At 38.9% G+C, this 23,642-nt stretch overlaps 1 protein-coding gene across 1 annotated transcript; it reads right to left on the reverse strand.

Moving 5' to 3' along the window:
• Positions 1-394: 394 nt before the first annotated feature.
• Positions 395-8,058, reverse strand: LOC107764590 (protein STRICTOSIDINE SYNTHASE-LIKE 4-like). Its single transcript, XM_075227937.1, has 6 exons — positions 7,828-8,058; positions 7,424-7,636; positions 7,185-7,252; positions 1,103-1,339; positions 846-978; positions 395-772 (listed from the first exon to the last, which is right to left on the reverse strand). Exons 1-6 carry the CDS (start codon positions 7,984-7,986, stop codon positions 494-496), a joined length of 1,089 nt encoding a protein of 362 aa, XP_075084038.1. The 5' UTR covers positions 7,987-8,058; the 3' UTR covers positions 395-493.
• Positions 8,059-23,642: the final 15,584 nt, after the last annotated feature.

The raw sequence follows: 23,642 nt of genomic DNA on the forward strand, positions 1-23,642 counted from the left end.
ATTGATGAGCACTTAACTGCCATGAGTGAACGCGACTGATTGCTATTGAATACCGTCTGAGGATCCGGTTGTTACAACTGGCGTTAGAGTGTATGGAATCCCTCAGTGTAAGCTCATACGAGTTACAAATTATGTTCCATTGTAACTTTTCTTGGTGTCATATTAGTTTCAGAAATTGTTCGAATGCAACTGCCAGGAATTATTAATTGGTCTTATATCAAGCAGCTTGGTCCTGTGTGTATGTTTACAAGGGGACAAAAGGAAGCTGCACTTTCACTTTTCCTCCTTAAACTTTAATTTGGTTCCTTAACAAGGTGTCATTATTGCGTTATTATCAACAGTAGCTGGTCTTGAACATCTCGTTAAATTCTTGGTACCTGTGGTGGTTGTCCTATAGCTATGATGATATTATATTTCTCAAATTTGCTTAGCATACATTCTAGGAATCAAGACGTAGAATTTATAGACCATAATGTGAGCAAGTTAGCAATGGCTACACAGTTGAGGTTGTCAGTGGTAACTTTCCTATGAAGTCACAGTTGAGACTTCCCAAATATAGATGACCTTCATACTCCAGCACAGATGTCACAAATGACATGACCTTTCCAGTTGGATCATCAAAGCCTTTGATTATCTTCCCATCAGCTGCCACATTCACTACCATAGCTTTGTGGTATGCTCCAATGACCCAGTTTATCAATTTGGGGAAAGTTGCCAGCAAATGTTTTGAAGCTCTTGACGAGTGTACAAAATTTAGTCCACGAGCTGTAAACTGTAACAGATGAGTCGTTAAATTGGCACAGCAGATGAACCTTCTCTGCTACTGCAAGGTGTTTATAACTTACCTCTACTAGAGCTATCCAGAACGAACCATCTGGAGCAAGCTTGATGTTGTCGGGTGCAGCAGTAAGATTATCGACGAAGATCTCTGTTTGTCCTTTGATTTCCTCCTTCAGCCAATACTTTAGGCACCTAAATCTGATTATCATGAAGAAACCGTGTTAGTTAATATGAAGAAATATGTCAACAGTTTCAGCAAAAGATATTTACTCAATAATCTCCAATATTGTAGAATATCATTCAATAATTCGAGAATACTTACTTCCACGTTTCACAGACAATTAAGTAATCTTGTTCTGCAGAGAGAGCAACGCCATTTGCAAAGGCCAAGTTATGAAGAATTACAGAGGTCTTGTTCAATGAAGGATTATATTTGAGAAGTTGACCATGGGGCTTGGCTTCAAGCACGTCAAGGTACCATTCGTGGAATCCAAATTTGGTGCTTGCGACACTGAAGTATAGACTCCCATCTGATGCTTCCACCACATCATCTGCAAATCTGTACACACTCTAACGTTTAGTTTGCAATGGATTTTCATTAAATATTTTATGTGCGCATGGACACCCACACAAGAACAATTGATGGACATAAGATCCGGAGAAATTTTATAATTTTGCTGCTAACAGCATCATAAAAATCATCTCTCAGGGCTTTGGTTCATTGGTAAGGACACAACACATTACACATAGATGTGTCAATTAATTAGGCGCATGTCACAAATTTAAACTATGTCCTAGACAAAGCTGGTGGAGGATGTTGCGGAAGTCAAATGTATATAGTGTGAATGAGTCACAACTACTATACCAAAAATTATGACAACCACTAAATAATAAACAAGACAATAAGACAACAATAAAAGAACACCAGAATTTACGAGGTTCGGCCAATTTTGCCTACTTCCTCGGACACAATCAATATTTTATTCCACTCCAAAATTACAAGTGAAATAATACTAAAGAAAGAAGATACAAATGCCTTAAGAAGATAAAAGGCAAATGAGAGGTGTGTTTAAATCCTAAACATTAGGCCTCCTTTTATAGGGTGAAATTCCCATTCAAAATTGTCATCCACCGATGTGGGACTTTTGACAATTTCAACAAATCTCCACCTTGGCAAAATTCCACATCTTCAATTTTCTCTCAATAACAAATTTTGGTTGTGTCTTCATCTTCAATCTTTAGTGTTCAACAATGTTGATCAAATCCAAACAATGTTGAAACTTGACCGCAGTCACCACTTTTGTCAGCATATCAGCAGGGTTCTCCGTAGTATGAATTTTCTTCACCGTGACTCCACCTTCTTCTATGATTTCTCGTACGAAATGATACCGAACATCAATGTGCTTCGTCCTTGCATGATAAACTTGGTTCTTCGCTAATTGAATAGCACTTTGACTATCACAAAAAATTGTAATATTTTTTTGTTCAATACCAAGCTCCTTTAGCAACCCCTGAAGCCAAATTGCCTCCTTCACAGCCTCTGTAATAGCCATGTACTCTGCCTCTGTTGTAGACAAAGTAACTGTTGACTGCAAAGTAGACTTCCAACTAACTAGTGCCTTTGCAAAAGTAAACACATAACCAGTAGTTGATCTTCGTTTGTCCAGATCACCCGCAAAATCTGAGTCACAATATCCAACTACAGACTGATTGCCTTTCTGCTCAAAAACTAACCCAACATCTACAGTACTATGAATATACCGTAGAATCCATTTCACAGCTTGCCAATGCTCCTTGCCTGGATTATGCATATATCTGCTAATAACTCCAACGGCTTGTGAAATGTCAGGTCTCGTACAAACCATTGCATACATCAAGCTACCAATAGTATTTGCGTATGGTACCCTTGACATATACTCCTGTTCAGTTTCATTCTTTGGCGACATAGTAGTACTTAGCTTAAAATGGGGAGCAAGTGGCGTACTAATTGACTTAGTCTTCTTATCTATGCCAAAACGCTGTAGTACTCTATTCAAATATTCTTTCTGAGATAAACAGAGTTTCTTTGAACGTCTATCTCTTATTATCTCCATGCCAAGAATTTTCTTTGCCTCTCCCAGATCCTTCATCTCGAACTCCTCCTTCAGTTGAATCTTCAACTTATCAATTTCTTCCGAATTGTTGGAAGTTATCAACATATCATCAACATATAGGAGAAGATATACAAAGGAACCATCATTAAGTTTGCGCAAATACACACAATGATCGTATTTGCTTCTCTTGTACCCTTGCCGCAACATAAACTTGTCAAATCGCTTGTACCATTGTCTAGAAGATTGTTTCAATCCGTACAACGATTTTTCAAGTTTGCATACCATATTTTCTTTTCCAGCAACTTTGAATCCTTCTGGTTGATTTATGTAGATTTTCTCCTCCAAGTTTCCATGTAAAAACGCAGTTTTTACATCCATCTGAACTAGTTCCAAATCCAACTATGCTACCAAAGCCAACATAATTCTAATGGAGGAATATTTTACAACTGGAGAAAATACTTCATTGTAATCAATTCCCTCCTTCTGAGCATATCCTTTGGCCACCAATCTTGCTTTGTAGCGAACATCTTCTTGGTTAGGAAATCCTTCTTTCTTTGCAAATACCCATTTGCACCCAATTGTTTTCTTTCCCTTCGGGAGATTGGCCAATTTCCATGTATGATTCTGATGAAGGGATTGCATTTCTTCATTCATGGCAATCCTCCACTTATCTTCTTCTGAACTTTGGATTGCGTCTTTATAAGTGGTAGGAACACCATCAGCTACAATTGAGGTTGCACAAGCAACCGTCTCTATGAGACGAACAGGTTTCGTTATTGTCCTTTTTGGCCTGCTGGTTGCTATTGATTCAAGTTGTTGTCGAGGTTCCTGAGTTGGAATCTCCCTTTCTACTGGCTCTTCTTCTAGAGGGTAATCTTCATGAGTTTCCTCCTCTGCTTCTTGTGTAGGAAAAATAAATTTTCCCTCAAACTCCACCTGCTTTGATGCACCACCAGTTTGTTTGACATCTTCAATTGTCACCTTATCTGTTATGGCAGATTCATCAAAGGTAACATCTCTGCTGAATATAATATTCCTTGTCTCTAGACACCATAAGCGGTATCCTTTGACTCCAGAAGTAATCCCCATAAATATAGCCTTCTTTGCTCTTGAATCCAATTTTGACTCTTTCACATAATAGTATGCAATTGAGCCAAACACGTGCAAAGAGTCATAATCTACAGCAGGTTTTTCATACCATTTTTCAAATGGTGTCTTGCCATCAATAGCAGCAGATGGTAGACGATTAATGAGGTGGCATGCATATGTAATTGCCTCAGCCCAAAATTCTTTGCCCAAGCCAGCATTGGACAATATACACCGTACCTTCTCCAGCAAGGTCCGGTTCATACGTTCTGCCACTCCATTCTATTGTGGTGTATGTCTGACAGTGAAGTGTCGGACGATGCCATCATTTTCACAGACCTTATTGAAATGATCATTTTTGTATTTACCTCCATTGTCTGTGCGAATACACTTGATCCTCCTGCCTGTTTGATTCTCCACCATCGTCTTCCATTTGAGAAAAATTTCCAACACTTCATCTTTCCTCTTCATTGTATACACCCACACTCTTCGGGAAAAATCATCAACAAAGGTTACAAAATAGTGCTTCCCACCCAATGGAGGTGTTTTGAAAGAACCCCAAATATCAGAGTGTGCATAATCCAAAATGCCTTTAGTATTATGGATCGCTGTATCAAATTTAACCCTTGTCTGTTTCCCTTTGACACAATGCTCGCAAAACTCCAAGTTGCAAGTCTTTACGCCTTTTAACAATCCTTGATCAGATAGAGCTTTCAAGAATTTTCCTCCAGCATGTCCCAAACGCATGTGCCATAGCCTGGTTGCTTCTGCCTCTTTGTCATCATTGGATGTCACTGTCGCTGTCCCAATAACTGTACTACCACGATAGCGGTACATGTTATTGTTCTTTCGATTGGCCTTCATTACCACTAGTGCACCGGAGCATATTCTCATCACTCCATTTTCTGCAATGATTTTGAACCCTTTTGATTCTAGGGCTCCCACAGAGATGAGATTCTTCTTCAAACCCGGTACATATCGAACATCTGTTAATGTTCTGATCATTCCATCATGGCTCCTTAATCTTATTGAACCAATGTCATATGAGGTAAGAGGGCTGTTATCCGCTGTGTGGATGACTCCATATTCTCCTTCTTGAAAATTCACGAACCAGTCCTTGTTGGGACACATATGATAGCTACAAGCCGAGTCCATCAACCATATGTCTGATGATGTTGATAACTCTGTTGTAACTAATGAGAAGTCTGAATCATCACAATCAGCTACATTTGAATCCATAATGGCCTTTCCATTGTTATGTCTGGCCTTATTCTTCAACTTCGGACAGTCTTTCTTCTAGTGCCCCTTTTCTCGACAAAAGGCACATTCATCTTTGCTGGGTCTAGATCTCGACTTAGATCTTCCCTTCTTAGTCCTCGTTTGATTTTGAGGACGACCCCTCACAATTAGTGCTTCTCCTTCTCCTCCCTTCTGTTTTTCTCCCTTTCTTTGTTCATAGCTGTACAAAGCCGAACAGACTTCTCTGAGAGAAATTTCGTCATTTTCATGTAGCAGAGTAGTTTCAAGATGCTCGTACTCATTAGGAAGTGACCCAAACAACATCAAGGCCAAGTCACCATCATCAAAAGTTGCATCCATATTTTGCAAATCTGTGACCAACTTATTGAAACTGGTGATATGTTCATTCATTGTGGTACCAAGAATATAGGTGAAGCGAAACAGTCTCTTCTTCACGTACAATTTATTTTGACTGTTTTTCTTCAAAAATTTATCCTCCAGTGCTTTCCATAATTTACTTGCAGAAGTTTCCTTTGTGTATGGATATTTCTGCTCTCTAGCAAGGTAGGATCGAATGGTACCGCAAGCAATACGATTGATAATTTTTCAATCTTCTTCTCCAATAATATCTGGCTTCTTTTCTTCAATGGCAAGATCTAGCCCTTGTTGAAAAATAACATCTAGAACCTCGCCTTGCCACATCCCAAAATGTCCTGACCCGTCAAAAATTTCTACCGCAAATTTCGCATTTGACACAATTCTTGTCATAAGCGAAGATGCCAACGATGACGTATTATTGACACTTGATGTAGATTTTTCTTGTTTATCGTCTCCCATTTTGACACAAATATTATTTAGTAGCTGACGACACAAATCAAGATTATTTCCTTTCTGGTGTGGAAGATCAGATTAAGCTGCAACCACAGAGTATACTCAGACAGAACCTTGACTCAGTTACCAAGATAGATCTTTTCTGATGTGGAAGATCAGACTATGCTGCAACCACAGAGCATACTTAGACAGTACCTTGGCTCTGATACCAATTGTTGCGGAAGCCAAATGTATATAGTGTGAATGAGTCACAACTACTATACCAAAAATTATGACAACCACTAAATAATAAACAAGACAATAAGACAACAATAAAAGAACACCAGAATTTACGAGGTTCGGTCAATTTTGCCTACTTTCTCGGACACAATCAATATTTTATTCCACTCCAAAATTACAAGTGAAATAATACTAAAGAAAGAAGATACAAATGCCTTAAGAAGATAAAAGGCAAATGAGAGGTGTGTTTAAATCCTAAACATTAGGCCTCCTTTTATAGGGTGAAATTCCCATTCAAAATTGTCATCCACCGATGTGGGACTTTTGTCAATTTCAACAAAGGACGGAAGACTCCCATCTGGGCATAGTCACCTTTGCCTAACGACGCACTAATTTAATATTGTAACAGCAGTTCGAACCTTATGTGCCACGATCATATTATCTTGGATGCTATAAACAAATTACACAAATATCGTGTTGTGATATTGTGAATTGATGCTTTCTTACTCGTTAGGCATCGTTCATTTCCATTTAACAACAAAATAAACTTGGTTCATGAATCAATCTCCCGAAACTTTGTTGGATTGAAGTTATATAATGGTACTTAATTTTTAAAGAATTCCTACTTTTTGAAATTATATCAACTCGAAAAAAAAGTCCATACTCCATCATGTATCATAAGATATATTGCTCTTCGCCTATTTTGATGTTTCTTCCTAGTTGTTAATACAGGCAATATCATATTGATATCTACAGGTTTGTTAGAAACAATCTTCCACCCAATTCTCAGCCAACTCCTCACCCCCTTCATCGGACCCCCCCCCCCCAACCCCCCGGCCCCCCAAAAAAAAAAAAAAAAAAAAAAAAAAACGCCACGCAAAATTTGGTGTAGAAACTCTTTGCTTTGCTTGTGCGGAAGAACATGTAATCTTTTACCTTATTTTTTCACCGTTGACATGTGAAGCAAGAACACTCACGCCATCTTCACTAACCTTAAGCAACCCCTGCACATCATACAATTGTTACTATTAGAAACTTCAGGTGTGGATATCATATTGCAACGGTAAGACTATCTAATATACGTGGTATATTAAAATTCTCAAAATCTATTAGGCAATGTTTACTTAGCCAAGCTATTCATTTGTTTACCACTAATAGGCTGCAAAATTAATTACCTCGTCAGCGTCACATACAATGACATGACCAGCAGCTGATACTGTAAGTCCTAGTAAAGAATTACTCCCAATATACTTCCAACTCTCCCAAGTCCCATTCTTGTGCAATCTTTTGATCCAACCATCTCTAGTAGCTGTATATAAAACTCCCATTTTGTCCACTGCCACATCTTCTGGTCTATCTAGATACCCTTCTCCAAGTTTACTTACCCTCTGAAATTAACACCACCAAAAACAGTCCATATTAGCATCGTTTGAACATTAATTGGTAATCTGATAAATATGATAACTATCACATACTATCAAAAGTTAAAATTCATTGACATTGTACATAAATAAAATCCATAAATTGGATAGAGGCAAGTAAGAAAATATTAAGGAACCTTTTTTTTCTTTAAAGTTACCTGCAAATGGCTGTTTGATGTAAATGTAGCGGTGAAGGATTTAGAGGAAGAAGGAATTTCAAGAATATCAGGGGATATTGGTGAGAACAAAAAAACTTGGAGTGAAATAGCCAGCAAAATAACTACTAAAAAGCTTGAAAAAACCAACATGGAATCCATAATGTGTTTGCTCTATACCTCTAGTGCAGTTTGCAGATGAGAGGAAAAGTTCAGTCCTTTATGCAGTAGTTCTGATAAAAATAATTTCTTTGGTCCAAAATTACTACTTATCAGCAAGCCGCCAAGTTTGAAAAGTATTTGTGGCTGAAAATTGTCTAGGATCGTAGACAATAAATTGCGTCAAGAAAATAAAATCAAGATCGAAAAATATTGCAATAATTGTAGTATTTGATTTCAAATAGTTTGAGTGTTACAATCTATATGAATTCTCTGATTCTACTTTTTCAATATAAATTCAAGGGCCTTTGAGGTTGATCTTGAATTTGAATTTGATTTATCCGTCGCGATCGCTTTGATTGTTGCCACGAATTTTATCACGAACAAGTAGCCTTGATCTTGAACGCCTTGTATCTGATTTGACTTCGTTCTTGATCTTGAATACTTGAAATTTGTGTTGAAGTGCTTGAATGTTATGAAAACCCCTATTTATAGTTGTGAAAGGGAAGAGTTGTGATGAGAATAAACTTCTTCCGACCAATCAGATTGAAGAGTGACAATGTCATATTTGATTGGTCAGAACATGTCACTTGCACATGTGACACCGTTTCATTGGTCTTTTAATTTGACTTGGCATGCTTTGTCATTTTGACACGTGGCATGATCATATTGGTTCTTCCGTTTGACTTGGCATGCCACGTCATTAACATGTGGCACCAAATTGTGCTTTTAGGAAGGTTACATCCTGGGCCTAATGAAGTGGGCTCATCATCTGTAGCCCAATGAATTAAGACTTATTTATTTAATCCATATATATTGAACTTATATAATTGATCCAATTATATTATCCCATAAATTTATTTGAACTAATATATCCTGAATTTAAAATATAGTCCAAATTATTTTATGGATTTAATTCCAATAAATTTTAAATGACTACAAGGGTAATCTATATAAATATATAAAAGAGGGACAATACAAGATGATGTGGCATCTCTATTTACCTTACAAACTCAATTATCTTTTTTGTCAATTTTTTGGACTTTCTCTTTTTTTTCCCCTTATTTATCTTCCGTTTCGTCAATTGCCGTGTTCGTAAGAATACAATGAAGAAATCCTCAGTTTCTTCTTTTCTGTGACATATTTCTACTTTTCTTCTTTCTTTAACTCTATGATTTGTCTATGCTACAAATTCTATCTCTTTGTCACACACTTATATCTTTATTTGTTCTCTGTTACAAACATAAGATTATTGGATATATCAAGGAGAATGATTTGATGCATGGCCTGGATATCAAATGAATCCAGCAAAACAGAGAAGATGTTTTCATCGTAGGGAGATACTAACACTGAAATTGAGAGGATAAAGAGTAAGGGATGCATGCGTTATGTTTCTCTATAGATCGACTAACTCGCGCATCGTAGCAATGGAGAGGAAAAAGAGTAAGGGGTGACTCTTTTGGTGACTTTGGGCTTCCAGTTCCAGATATGTTTGGACTCTCCACTTCTGCCCACCGAATCTATAGAAACATGGTTAGGGTACATAATTGTATACGGTCAAAATCGCGCTCGCTCCCTTGTGTGACTAATTGAGACAGGAATATAATAGATTAAGGTTCGACTTCGAATTATATCGAACCGAGGTGCGAGGTTATATCGTTAAGTTCGAGACCCCGGAACCAAACAAAATCGAGGTCAGTCGAGATCGAGAGAAATTTGTCAAATCGAATAACAGAAGGACGAAATATCCGCGATCGGTTGTAGATCACAGCGGAAATCTCGGCACATATCAAGGATAGGCCAATTAATTAACTAATCATGAGATTTCTTACCTCATATATAATTGTATCAAGAGTAAGACTCCCCTACTATATAAAGGGGGTCTGATCATTTATAAAAGGCATCACATTACGTTACATAAAGTAATACACTGTCATTTTCTAGCTTTTATCATCTTGTTACTCTGTTCATACATCAATTGAAACATCAGTTGATTCAAACCAATTAGTTGTTCGATTCGTGTGGTTTGCATTTATTCTTTTATTATCAATTTCAATATTAATTTATTCTCTTAATTTGTACTAAGTTGTATCACGTATTCTTAAACCCACATATAAATTCAATTGTTATCTGATTCGAATGGTAAACAATAATATCATTGGTACCGGAATTTACACTTGAACCTTACCTAAAAACTGTAAAGTGCGTTTTAAGAGAAATATTTTTTTTTTTGTGGAATCAAAATGAACATGTTGGAAATTGTGTTAAGCTATGTTTTGCCTAGGATTATAGAGATTTTTAGCTTGTAGTTTATCTTGATCTATTGCATATATTACTTCTACAATTTGACTTTAATTAATTTACCGGTTGATAAATATTTTAAAACTTCATGTTTGACAACGTTAAGCTCTATTGCAGCCACTATAACTTCTTTTGGTTCATTTAATTAATTGAATCGCTTATTGTCAAGTGTTTGCATTGATTCCTTCTCTTCAAGTTTTACCAATTATATTGCTCTATACGATCAAGTTTAGGTTCTTTATCAATAACGGCGAGCAACACTGATCTCCCCATTTTGCCTTTTGGTTTCAACTGTTCTTTAAATTTGTTCAACTATTTGGCGAAATGGTACATTTACTCACTCGCCTCTTTAATTTAATTAGTCACAATGGCATGAAGATCTTCTAAACTTCGGATTTCAGTTTTGCTCTTCGAATGAGTTTAATTCATTTATTGGATTACGTTTATCTCTCTCATTGAGTGACCTTTTGAGTGTTATTGACATAGTTAAGTGACTTTATTGTTACAAAAAAAAATGACTTTAGTAGATAGTTGGACTCCAAATCTAATCTTGCAAGTGAAGATCTCATGAGTTTTCTTTACTATCATTTTAACATTACTTTGACTTTATTGGTCCAACTTAATTGCATAAAGTGTGAGGAAGCCCTTCTCAGCCTTAATGGGCTTTTGCTTTTTAGGATACTCTAAAGATGTGCAATGTATCTTAATGGAATGGTGGACTTTAAAAGCTTCAAATGGCATCACTCAATATTTATGTGAAGTGTTCCCTGCCTAACATTCTAGGGAGTTTGGAAAATGAAATGTGCGCCTAAATACATTATAGAGTGGATGTATATTGTTCGGCTTATACAAACTACTTCGAGGAGGATCCTCGACTATACACCTAATGTCACTCCCAAACGTAAGCTATTTATTTGATGTTAAGTTACTTCTCAATTTGTTTTTAACTTAAAAAGTGATTGTCAATCTTTGATGGAGAAATTGTTGAAGGTTGAATGATTTTTTGGCCTCGATTTATAGTATGGTGGGTTGTATCACGAAAGGAGGTGCATTTATGGAGATTTTAAGATGCGTAAATGTAGAAGAAAATATATCATTTGTTTGCATATATTTAGTCGCTTTAAGAATCTAATGTGAATGGAACATTTATATTAATCACACCCTTTGTTGAAATGCTCATATTTCCTATCACCAAGGCTAAAATAATCCTATAAAACTAAATGACTATAATACCCTTCAACATGATATCATTTCAAATATAATTTTGTACAAAAAATATAAATATACATACTAATAAAATTAATAAAAAAATAAAACATTTAATTGAAATAAAGACAAATATGGCAATTGGTAGCCCTTTGACTTTCACCATTAATTAGTAACCTCCTATTAAATATTAAATAATAGTTACTGAATGTTGTTAATTGGAAATCCTATGTTCTAGAATTTCTTGGGAATTCTAAGCATCACCAACCTTTGAATTGTTTCTAATTCAATATATTTAGAACACAACCCAAAGAATAAGGTGTCAATAGTATTATTTTTATTCTCTTAAATAAATTGCTAAATGATTCATCCGTTATAAAAATCGAAAAGTCGTATTTGCCATCTCATTATTGTGATGTTGTTTCTTCTTTGCTAAAGACGTTATAACATTATTCATCCTTATGTGGATAGATAATGTCAAAGCATTCTACAAGCAAACTTTCAAGCATTTTGCTTATACTATGTTTGATATTTAAAGGAAGAAGCAAAGTTTGGGGTCTACGACAAGACATGGTTTCTCTACTAAAGTATGAAGTAACTGGTTCATGTATCGTTTTCATCTTCTTTTTTCTTTTTTCTTTATGTAGTTGTATACGGTTAAAATCGGACCCACCCGATTTTACTATTTGACCGACACCGGGAGGTTGCATCGAAGGATGGCCTCGTAACGGAACAGACTAAATCACGAGGATAAGGTACCGAGTTCAGAATCGAGGTACCTGTCGAGATCGAGGCTAGTAGCGATCGAAGCCAAATGAGACAGACATCGAGCAAGATCGAAGATAGCACAATAACAGAAAGGCGAGATATACGTGACTGGTCGAGGATCATGGCGTAAATCTTGGAACGGATCAAATCAGAAACGGTTAATTAGCTAATCATGGGATTTCCTTCTGTAATTAGAATTATACCATAAGTGAAATTCCTCTACTATTTAAAGGGGGTTCTAATCATTTGTAACACACATTGTTCACAGATATCAAAGAAATATAATTCTCTTTCTCGTTTATATTATTGTTCGTCAGCTTGTTATATTTTAATTGTTCTTGCATCAACCAATTCGATGGTATCCAAACTCGAGGGCTGTGTTCCATTCTAACACTGGTTTGCTTTACTTTACAGTTAATTTCTGTTATTAATCTTCATATTTATCAATTGGTATTAAGTAAAATCATGTGTCCTTAGAACCACATTATAAGTTTAATTATTATCCAATTTTAAGGGTAAACAGTTTGACGCCTACCGTGGGGCCAAGGATAATAGTGATATCTTAATACTGATTCCGGTAACACACACCGCTTTACATTTATTCTCGTAAGTATCTTTATTTTCAGGATAAACATGTCAAATTCACAAGTAGCGCCTACACATGTTGACAACGGCCTCGGATTTCACGGGAAAAATGACAATATAGCTGCCCCAGGGATCGAGACACCTCAAATTGACCTCGAGGGAGCACCAATTACAAATCCCTTTGATGTCAGTTCACATGTCGTCCTAAATGCAAATTTGGGCATTGATACATAGGGAAGTTCGATCAGGTGGTTGAGGTACGCAGGGCGGAGAAGATGGTGGAGTTAGCCTCCAATTGATATTCAAAATGTTACAGGCTCAACAAGCCGCTATAGCACAACTACAAAATCAGTAGTAAGATCAAACCAGAAGTCATCCACAGGACCGAGCCTGTGTCAGAAAGGTCGAACGCCAACGAATCGGGAACTGACCCTGCCATTATGAAAATGCTTGAGGAGCTCACTAAATGGATTGAATCGGGAGAAAAGAAAATCGAGGCAAATGACAAGAAAGTAGAGACATACAACTCCCGGGTTGACCAAATACCGGGGGCACCGCCGATTCTAAAGGGTATGGATTCAAAGAAATTCGTACAGAAGGCTTTCCCTCCAAGTGCGGCTCCAAAACCCATTCCGAATGCCAGAAATTCCTAAGTACAATGGAACCACCGACCCTAATGAGCATGTCACTTCTTATACATCCGCAATAAAAGGGAATGACTTGGAAGACGATGAGATTGAATCTGTTATACTGAAGAAATTTGGAGAAACCTTGTCGAAAGGATCAATGATATGATACCACAATTTGCCGCCTAATTTCATCGATTCCTTCGCCATGCTTGCAGACTACTTTGTAAAGGCACATGCCAGAGCAATAAGGGTTGCGACTAGGAAGTCGGACCTCTTCAAGGTGAAACAAAAAGACAACGAAATATAGAGGGAATTAGTATCTCGGTTCCATATGGAATGCATGGAACTACCATCGGTCACAGACGATTGGGCTGTTCAAGCCTTTACTCAAGGTTTGAACGAACAAAGTTCGGTGGCATCACGACAGCTAAAGAAGAATTTAATTGAATATCCAGCGGTAACCTGGGCCGATTTACATAATCGGTACCAGTCAAAGATCAGGATCGAGGATGATCAATTGGGGACCCGTTCCGGTTCCGTTTATCCAAACAAGCCCGTCGGCAGAACTCAAAGGGATATCGACAGAGAACCCCGGTCGAACAGAGATCGGTATCAACCATACAATACAAATCGTAGAAACAACGACCTAGGAAGCAATCCCATCCGAAATGATCGAAGGAACGATTGAGAGCAGAGCTCTCGAGGGCTCATGAGCAAAAGTGGTTTTGATAAACATGCTGATCCCACAGAAGCACCACGATTATCAGAATACAACTTCAGCATCGACGCATCAGGTATTGTGTCAGCCATTGAGAGAATCAAAGATACTAGATAGCCCAGACCCCTAAAAGCTGATCCATACCAAAGAAACCCCAATCAAATATGGAAATACCATGGTACACATGGTCATAGAATCGAAGACTGCAGACAACTAAGGGAGGAGGTGGACCGTCTATTCAACGAGGGTCACCTTCGAGAATTCTTGAGCGAACGAGCTAAAACCTATTTCAGAGATAGGGATACAAATAGGAAAAACGAGTAGAAAGAACCACAACACGTGATTCACATGATCGTTAGTGGGGTCAATATTCCACAAGGGCCCGTGTTCAAATGCACTAAAGTATCAATCACCAGGGAAAAATGAACTCGAGACTATGTGCCAGAAGGCACTTTATCATTCAATGATGAGGAAGCAGAAGGGATCTCACAACCCCACAATGATGCTTTGGAAATAAAATTCAGGTTAAACATGTTTTAATTGATACAGGAAACTCGGCCAATATTATTCGATAGGGGGTCGTGGAGCAGCTCGGCCTACCAGATCAGATCGTACCCGCAACTCGGATTCTCAATGACTTCAACATGGCGAGTGAAACAACTAAAGGTGAAATCATCCTACCAGTAAATGTAGCCGGAACTATTCAAGAAACAAAGTTCCATGTGATCGAGGGCGATATGAGATACAACGCACTGCTTGGAAGACCCTGGATTCACAACATGAGGGCGGTCCTCTCAACCCTTCACCAAATGCTAAAGTTCCCAACACTGAATGGAGTAAAAATAGTGTATGGGGAACATCATGCTGCCAAAGAGATGTTCGCGGTCGACGAAGTAATACCGGTATCAGCGCTTTTGTCAACAAAGGGATCGGAGTCCAAAAGAAAATAGGAAGCTAAATAGCAACCACAACCACCAGCCTCGACTCAGTCGGAGAAGAAGGGAACAGACAAGGACGATGACTATTGGACCCCTCGATCCTTCATAATCCCCGAGGATTATGACGCCACCAAATCGACAGTCGAAGAGCTGGAGCAAGTCATACTGATCGAGCATCTACCCGATCGAAAGGTATACCTGAGTACGGGGTTAACCCTCGAGCTCAGGGAAAAACTCATTAAATTTCTTATCAATAATATGGATTGTTTTTCTTGGTCCCACCTAGATATGACAGGGATCCCGCCGGAGATCACTACACATCGACTAAGCTTGGACCCAAAGTTCCGCCCAGTAAAATAAAAGAGAAGGCCCCAGTCCGAGGTAAAACATGCATTCATCAAGGACGAGGTAGCCAAACTTCTCAAAATAGGATCCATTCGGGATTTAAAATATCCCGAATGGTTAGCAAACATAGTCGTAGTCCCTAAATAGGGAAATAAACTTAGAATGTGCGTAGACTATAAAGATTTAAATAAAGCATGTCCTAAAGACTCTTTTCCTCTCCCGAATATCGATTGCATGATCGATGCCATGGACGGCCACTAGATCCTTAGTTTTCTGGATGCCTACTCTGGGTACAATCAAATACAAATGAACCCGAAGGATCAGGAAAAGACTTCGTTCATCAGTAAGTACGATACCTGTTGCTATAATGTAATGTCGTTTGGACTAAAAAATGCTGGTGCCACTTATCAACACTTAGTAAATGGAATGTTCGAAGAACAAATAGGAAAAGCAATGTAGGTTTATATTGGCGATATGCTAGTTAAGTCCCTGCGAGCAGAGGACCATTTGACATATTTACAGGAGACCTTCGATACACTAAGGAAATACTACATGAAACTCAACTCGGAGAAATGTGCATTCGGGGTCGGCTCGGGCAAGTTCCTCGGCTTTATGGTATCAAATCGGGGGATCGAAATCAACCCCGATAAGATCAAGGAAATCGAAGACGTCACAGTCGTAGATAATGTTAAGGCCGTACAAAGATTAACAAGGCGCATAGCCGCCCTAGGACGATTCATCTCGACATTTTCAGATAAAAGTCTCAAGTTCTTCTCACTGCGCAAAAAGAAGAACAATTTTGCATGGACCCCGAAATGCCAACAAGCATTGGAAGAACTAAAGCGGTACCTCTCGAGCCTGCCGCTGCTTCATACTCCGAAAGAGGACGAGCAACTCTACTTGTACTTAGCAGTCTAGGAAATCGCGGTAAGTGGGGTCCTAGTTCGAGAAGATGCCACCACCATGGACGACTTCAAAATGATGCCTAGCCCAGACCCCTTTACGTTCGAAGCGCCGTCTGTGAAGAGGTTCCACACCCCAATGATGTACAAAACTTTAATAATAGTTCCTTTTCAGCCTATGGTACGAGGGCTAACGTAAAGTCGGCCACAAAGTCTGCTAAGATTTGAGACTTGATGGCCGTTCGGGGTCGATACTCGATATCGTACCCATTGATCTCGACGGCCCATTTGGCCAATCGGCCCGAAAGTTTGGGCTTATGAAAAATATTGCGAAGGGGATAAGTAGTTACCACACAAATCGGGTGAGACTGAAAATATGATTTTAATTTCCTAGAGGCACTTATTAGGGCTAACTTAGAGCAATTCAACAGTATCCGAGGCTCCTTTACAATCAACTTCGAATACTGGGGGGCATCACCCTCGGATAGTTACAAGAAAAATACTTCGTGTCGACAGGGTCTCGATAGGTAAAGGACCAAACGGTTAAATGAACTGTGTCCATGTAGATTACTCGAGCCCTAATAGAAAAATATGTATGCATGTATAATCTATTGAAAGAAGTATTTTTCCTTACCAGATGTTCCATGCCTTAGAGAAATTTATAATTTACAATTTCATACTTATGATCGGCTTAAGGGCCGATCACAACTGAAGTTCAAATAATTTACCCTATACTCGTGGACTGCCGTCCAAAAAATCGACATGATCGAATTACTAAACCTCGAAATCGTAAGACTTTAAACAGACAATCCTAGATTTTATAGGCCACGTCCACCCCACTCGGGGACTGACACTTTGAACGAGTTCAAAGTATAGCAGGGAAACAAGCCTAAGGGGCAAATCCCAAACTAAAGGGTATGACCAAATTAACATGGTTTAGAGACGTCCGAATTCTGTTATAAAACAAGCCTTCAAATATTCTCCTAAACCGGTTAAAAAAGGCAACCCTCGGCTGAATTACTAAGGGTCTCGATAATATCGACCCTCGATAAACCCTAAGGGGTATCAAATTGTTCGAACTCCCGTACAATTTTGTGCTAAGGCATAACAAAGCAAATAATTTTGATAACACCAATCCTCGAAAAACCTAGTTGGTAAAAATTTATCTCGTGCTAAGGCATGATAAATTTTTATGATTAAATTTTCAAGCCAAAAAAGGGGAAAAGCCATTCTTTTGAGGACATATCGGCCTAATTCAAGAGCTTAAGGGCCATTTTATTTTTTGAGTTCGAGAAATCGTCCTTACTCAACTAAAACCTAAGGGTCACTCTACTTCGAGTTCGAGCATGTACTCACACAATTTTAAAGACTACACTGGTCCGACTTCGATCTAGTTGCCTAAAGTCCCAAACTTGTGAGCAAAATCTCCATAAGGCATGAATGAAATAGAATTTTCACGAGGCAGGAAATAGAATAAAGAAAAGTCAAAGAGAAAAAAGATCTTTTATATATATGAAAATATTTACAAGGACCGATCAGGGTCCTGCACAAAAAATCAAAAAAGAAAAAGCCTAAGATTCCTAATTTTTCTTAGGGGTAGCTTCTTCTCCATCGAGGTCCTCCCCATTCTCGGACCCGCTCTTACTGCCATCATCATCATCATCATCGATCATCGGAAGAGGCCAGCGCTCCAACATCAGCTTCATGCTCTCTAACATTTACTATCTCGTCGGTAAGATCGAAACCTCGAGCGTGGATCTCCTCGAGGGTTTCCCTCCGAGATTGGCATTTGGTGAGTTCAGCAATCCAATGTGCTCGAGTTTGAGCGGTCTTGGCTGCCTCTCTCGCTTGGACTTGAGAGGCTTCAGCATCGGCCCTGTAGACGGTCACGATCGCCTCTGCCTCGGCCTTTGCCTTTTCGGCTTCAGATTTGGCTTTTGCAAGTTTGGAAGCTAACTCAGCCTCGAGTTCCTCCATTTTCTTTGCCTGAGCTGAGCTCTTCTCCTTCATGCCTTGAAGCTGACTTTCTACCGATGACAATTGGGCTCGAGCAGCCTCTCTTTCAGCGGCAAAGCGGTCCATACTTTCTTTCCACCCTAAGGTCTTCGCATTCATCATGTTGACCTCCTCGCGGAACTACTCGATCCTCTCGACCTTCAGTTGCAGCCGCGAGATTGAAATGTTAGCCATCGTTCCCGAATCGAGCCCATGAGCTTTTAAGATTTTCATTACCTGCTCGATCAGGTCGGTCTGATCTTGGTGAGACTTGGCCAATTCGGCTCGCAGGTCCTTGATCTCCCCTTCCTTTTGACCACTAAGATGTTTAAGGGCATTTCTCTCCTCCGTGAGCCCTTAGAGGTCGGCCTCATATCGGCTCAGCTCTGCTCGGGACTTTGAAAATGCCTCCTGATGGAGTACCAAAGCCTATACGAAAAAAAAGAAAGGAAATTAGATCGGAAGATAAGAAATAAACTAAGTATGATATCGACAAAGGGAGTTGAGACTCACCCGATTCAAGGTTTGTTGAGCCTCATCGAGGAGACTCGATGCTTCACTCAGGTCGGTAGCATCCTCGACCCTAATAAAGTAACCATGGAAGGGATCCTCCCCTCCATGGGCCCCGTTTACTTCGGGAGTCCTCGTAGCTTGGGCCTCCCAAATTGCTTCCTCGGAAAACGCAGGGAGAATCGGTGAGTCTCCAATATCTATTGCCCCAAGTGAGCCACTTGGGGCATTCTTCTCGCTGTGAAGGGCCTCGGAGCCGGCCCCTTCAGACATACCCATCTTTTTCTCATCTCGGCGGGAGGCATCTTCGATTTTCGATGACTCAGGGACTTTTCCCGAGTCCTTTTCCAAGACCCCCTAGGCTCGAAGCGGAATCTCCTCAACCACCACCGACTCAGCGGCCTTTGGGGCCTTGATGGTTTTCTTCACTCAGGCCCACTAGTTCCGAGCCATCATCTTCATCTTTTTCTTATTCCTCCCTTAGCCATTAAATCACATCCGCAGGCAGGGCAACAATGTCTTTCTTTGGCTTACGAACCAGATTCTTCTTAGGATTTGAATCCTCAAAGGTTGAGGTCCTTTTCCTCTTCTTATCCTATTCGGAATCGGGGTTGAAGTCTCCTCCTCACAAGACGGGAGCTTCATGACCGCATCCTTTCCCAAGCCCGTACATGAGAAAATTGAATAAGTCGAGGAAAGGCAGTTTAACAAAATCATCAAATACACAAAAGTGGGCTTACCATGATTATTGGCCTCCCATCGGACCTTTTCTAAATCGCGCCATGAGTGCTCGGCGTATGTAGAGGTCGAGGCCAGGTTCCGAACCCATCTCTCGAGGTCGGGAATCGCACGGGTTATTTAAGCGACCGCTATATCATGGAAAAAGACATCAATGAGAAAAGACAAAGGAACAAATAATACATGGAAGCTAACAGTGAGATGGTACTTATGATTCATATTCCATTTCTCAGGAAATGGCATATTCTCGGCTGGGATTAGGTTGGAAGTCCTCACTCGAACGAACCGGTCCATCTAGCCTCGATCCTTGTCCTCGTCTATGCTCGAGAACAACATTTTGGTAGCCCGACGTTGGAGTTTTGTTAACCCGCCTAGATAGAGGCGGGGGCTATACAATCTAATAAGGTGATCGGGGGTGAAAGGGAGCCCCTTGACTTTGCTCACGAAGAATCGGAGCAAAATAACAATTCGCCAAAAGAAAGGATGGGTTTGGCCTAGGGTTATTTGATATTGACGACAAAAATCAATGATAAAGGGGTCGAGGGGGCCCAACGTGAAAGGGTAAGTGTAAACATTTAGAAACCCTTCTACATGGGTGGTGATGTCTTCTTTGGGGGTTGGGATCACCACCTCTTTGCCTTCCCAGTTGCAGTCTTTCTTTACCTGCTTAAGGTATTCCTCAGTTATCGAGCATATATACCTCAACATTGGCTCGCATCGACCAGGAATTGACGAGGCTTTATTGGTCTTGAAATCGGAATTTAGCGTGCACCCCCCAGGAATGTATTCCTCAAGACGGGGTTCCACCGGCGTTTTCCCGTCGGCCGGTTGAGAAGATGAAGCAGCTTCTTTTTGTTGTACCGTTTTTGATATTTTTGCCATTTTTATGTAATTTTGAAAAAGAGGAAGATAATAGGACTTGACGTTTGAGAAAGGATTAACAGCAAAACCTGAAGATTTGTAGAAGGGAAGAACTTAAGAGATGTAAAAGCTTCGGATATTACAAGGAAGTCAAAGTAAAGTTTGAATCAATGAGAAAGGGGTCTATTTATTGGATTCACGACGACAGTTCAAAGGCACTAGTGGTCGACCACCAACTGACACTCATTAATGACTTGGGGAACTATACCGACGGGACGTTTCAGTCACTACGGTCGCTTACGTCACGAGGATGATGTCATGACAAGTCGAGGTAGAAAATCGAAGGCTCAATTCGTTTCTTGTCATTTCACTCCAATAAACGAGGGGACTATCTATATACGATTAAAATCGGGCCCACCCGAGTTTACTATTTGACCAAGACCGGGAGGTTACATCGAAGGACGTTCTCTTAACGGAACAGACTAAATCACGAGGATAAGGTACCGAGTTCAGAATCGAGGTACCTATCGAGATCGAGGCTAGTAGCGATCGAAACCAAATGAGACAGACATCGAGCAAGATCGAAGATAGCACAATAACAAAAAGGCGAGATATCCGTGACTAGTCAAGAGATCATGACATAAATCTCAAAACGGATCAAATCAGAAACGGATAATTAGCTAATCATGGGATTTTCTTCTATAATTAGAATTATACCATAACTGGAATTCCTCTACTATTTAAAGGGGGGTTCTAATCATTTGTAACACACATTGCTCACAGATATCAATGCAATATAATTCTCTTTCTCGTTTATACTATTGTTTATCAGTTTGTTATATTTTAATTATTCTTGCATCAACCAGTCCAAGGGTATCCAAACTCGAGGGCTGTTCCATTCTAACACTGGTTTGCTTTACTTTATAGTTTATTTCTGTTATTAATCTTCATATTTCTCAATTGGTATTAAGTGAAATCACGTGTCCTTAGAACCATATTATAAGTTTAGTTGTTATCTAATTTTAAGGGTAAACAATGGTGCATAATTTTTGGACTGTATATGTAAAGGTTTCTGAGTTTATGTTAATTCGAGTCACTCAATACTGTTTTAGCTATGGTAGTATATGTTCATTGAGTGTTAATTTTATTTTTTTTATGTGGTTCTCAATTTCTATATATGTATTCATACTATCATTTTGGAATGAAAACATAGCTGATGATGTTTCACGTATGGTTATGTGAGCAAGATTTTGCTCTCGATTATTAGTTAGAATTGTATTTCTAATTGAAGTTGTATTCTAGCTAAACATCTTGATTTTTAAGGGGCTATAGTAGGAGCTTCTCTATCAAAAACCAACAAAGAATGGAACAAAAATATATTTTAAACAAAATACAACATTTCCTGTCAGAAAGTGAATGAGTGTGCAATTTCTTTCTAAAATAATTTTCAATGCATTGTTTTTTTGCATTAGATAAAATTCATGGTTAAATAATTTGTAAAACATATTTTATCACATGAATAACTATGTATTATAGTATAAAAAGGGATATTTATGTTTGACAGTTATGGTAATAATAACGCGAACCGAGATAATAGGATAAAACAAATACCAACATTACATATTTGTATTCATAAAATAAAAATAATATAATTATACATAAAATAATCAGTATTGTAGTGATAACTTTTTGTACAGTTTAATTTATAATTCGGTTTCAAACAAAAGCTATTATATACAATATAGTTGTAATCACAATTATTTTGATGCACATTTTGTGAAAATTGATATGGACTACACGTGTCAGAGACTAGTATATTTAATCGCTTTAAGAATCTAATGTGAATGAAACATTTCATATTAATCTCACCCTTTTTTGAAATGCTCATATTTTTGTCACGCCCCAAAATTCTAACCTTTCGTGATGACGCCTAACGTGGTACTAGGCAAGCCGATTTCTCACAAATATTTCCAACACTTTTAACAAGAATGAATTTAAAGCAGTTTTAATAGTAAAAGTTCTCATAAACGGGATAGAAAACCCAAAACATAATGCGAAATTCCCAACTATCGGGGTGTCACAGAGTACATGAGCATCTATACATCACAAGTCTGGAAAATATGGCCTATAATAGTCTGAGACCAAGTACAGTAATCAAGAAGATAAGGAAGGAGAGACAAGGTCTGCGAAACACCGGCAGCTACCTCGGAATCTCCGGATAATCAACTGTGCGAAGAAATCAACACCCACTGTGTCCGAAAACACCAGAATCAGCACATGAAGTGTAGGGTGTAGTATGAGTACAACCAACTAAGCAAGTAACAATACTAAATAAAGAACAGAAAGTAGTGACAAGCTTCACAGTTGAGTCCAATTACAGTAATTTCCAACATAATAAGGCAGACATGCTTTCAAGTTCAACATTTAAGGCCAAAACAGAAATTTCATGTCAAGTTCAACTGAAACATAATATAATATCTCTCAGAAATTTCCAAAACAGTGATATATGACAGCTGAAGTGCAACAATAATGAAATCAAATGCATCCTCTTAGGACCACAGTCACTCAACACTCACACTCAGTAGGTACCTGCGCTCACTGGGGGTGTATAAACTCCGGAGGGGTTCCTTCAGCCCAAGCACTATAATCCGCATGGACAACTCATGTGCTGCACGGACAACTCACGTGCTATAGTATAATATCTGGATCCGCACGGACAACTCACGTGCTGCACGTTCAACTCACGTGCTATAATATAATATCTGGATCCGCACAGACAACTCACGTGTTGCACGGCCAACTCACGTGCTATAATATAATATCTGAATATGATTTGTGGTTTAATTTCTCTACTACATGGAGAATGTACAGATAACAACAGATTATTCAACTACATAATTTCATGGAATTTATCAAGTCACATTTCCTACGGTGCACGCCCACACGCCCATCACCTAGCATATGCATCACCTCAAAACCGATCACATAACACATAATCCGGGGTTTCATACCCTCAGAACCAAATTTAGAACTGTTACTTACCTCAAAACGTATAATTCTTTATTCTGCTATGCCTTTGCCTCGCGAATCGGCCTCCAAACGCCTCGAATCTAGTCATAAATAATTCGATTTAGTCAATATAAATTATAGGAATTAATTCCAT

Source organism: Nicotiana tabacum, chromosome 13 (genome assembly GCF_000715075.1).
Source record: "Nicotiana tabacum cultivar K326 chromosome 13, ASM71507v2, whole genome shotgun sequence".
Classification (NCBI taxonomy): domain Eukaryota; kingdom Viridiplantae; phylum Streptophyta; class Magnoliopsida; order Solanales; family Solanaceae; genus Nicotiana; species Nicotiana tabacum.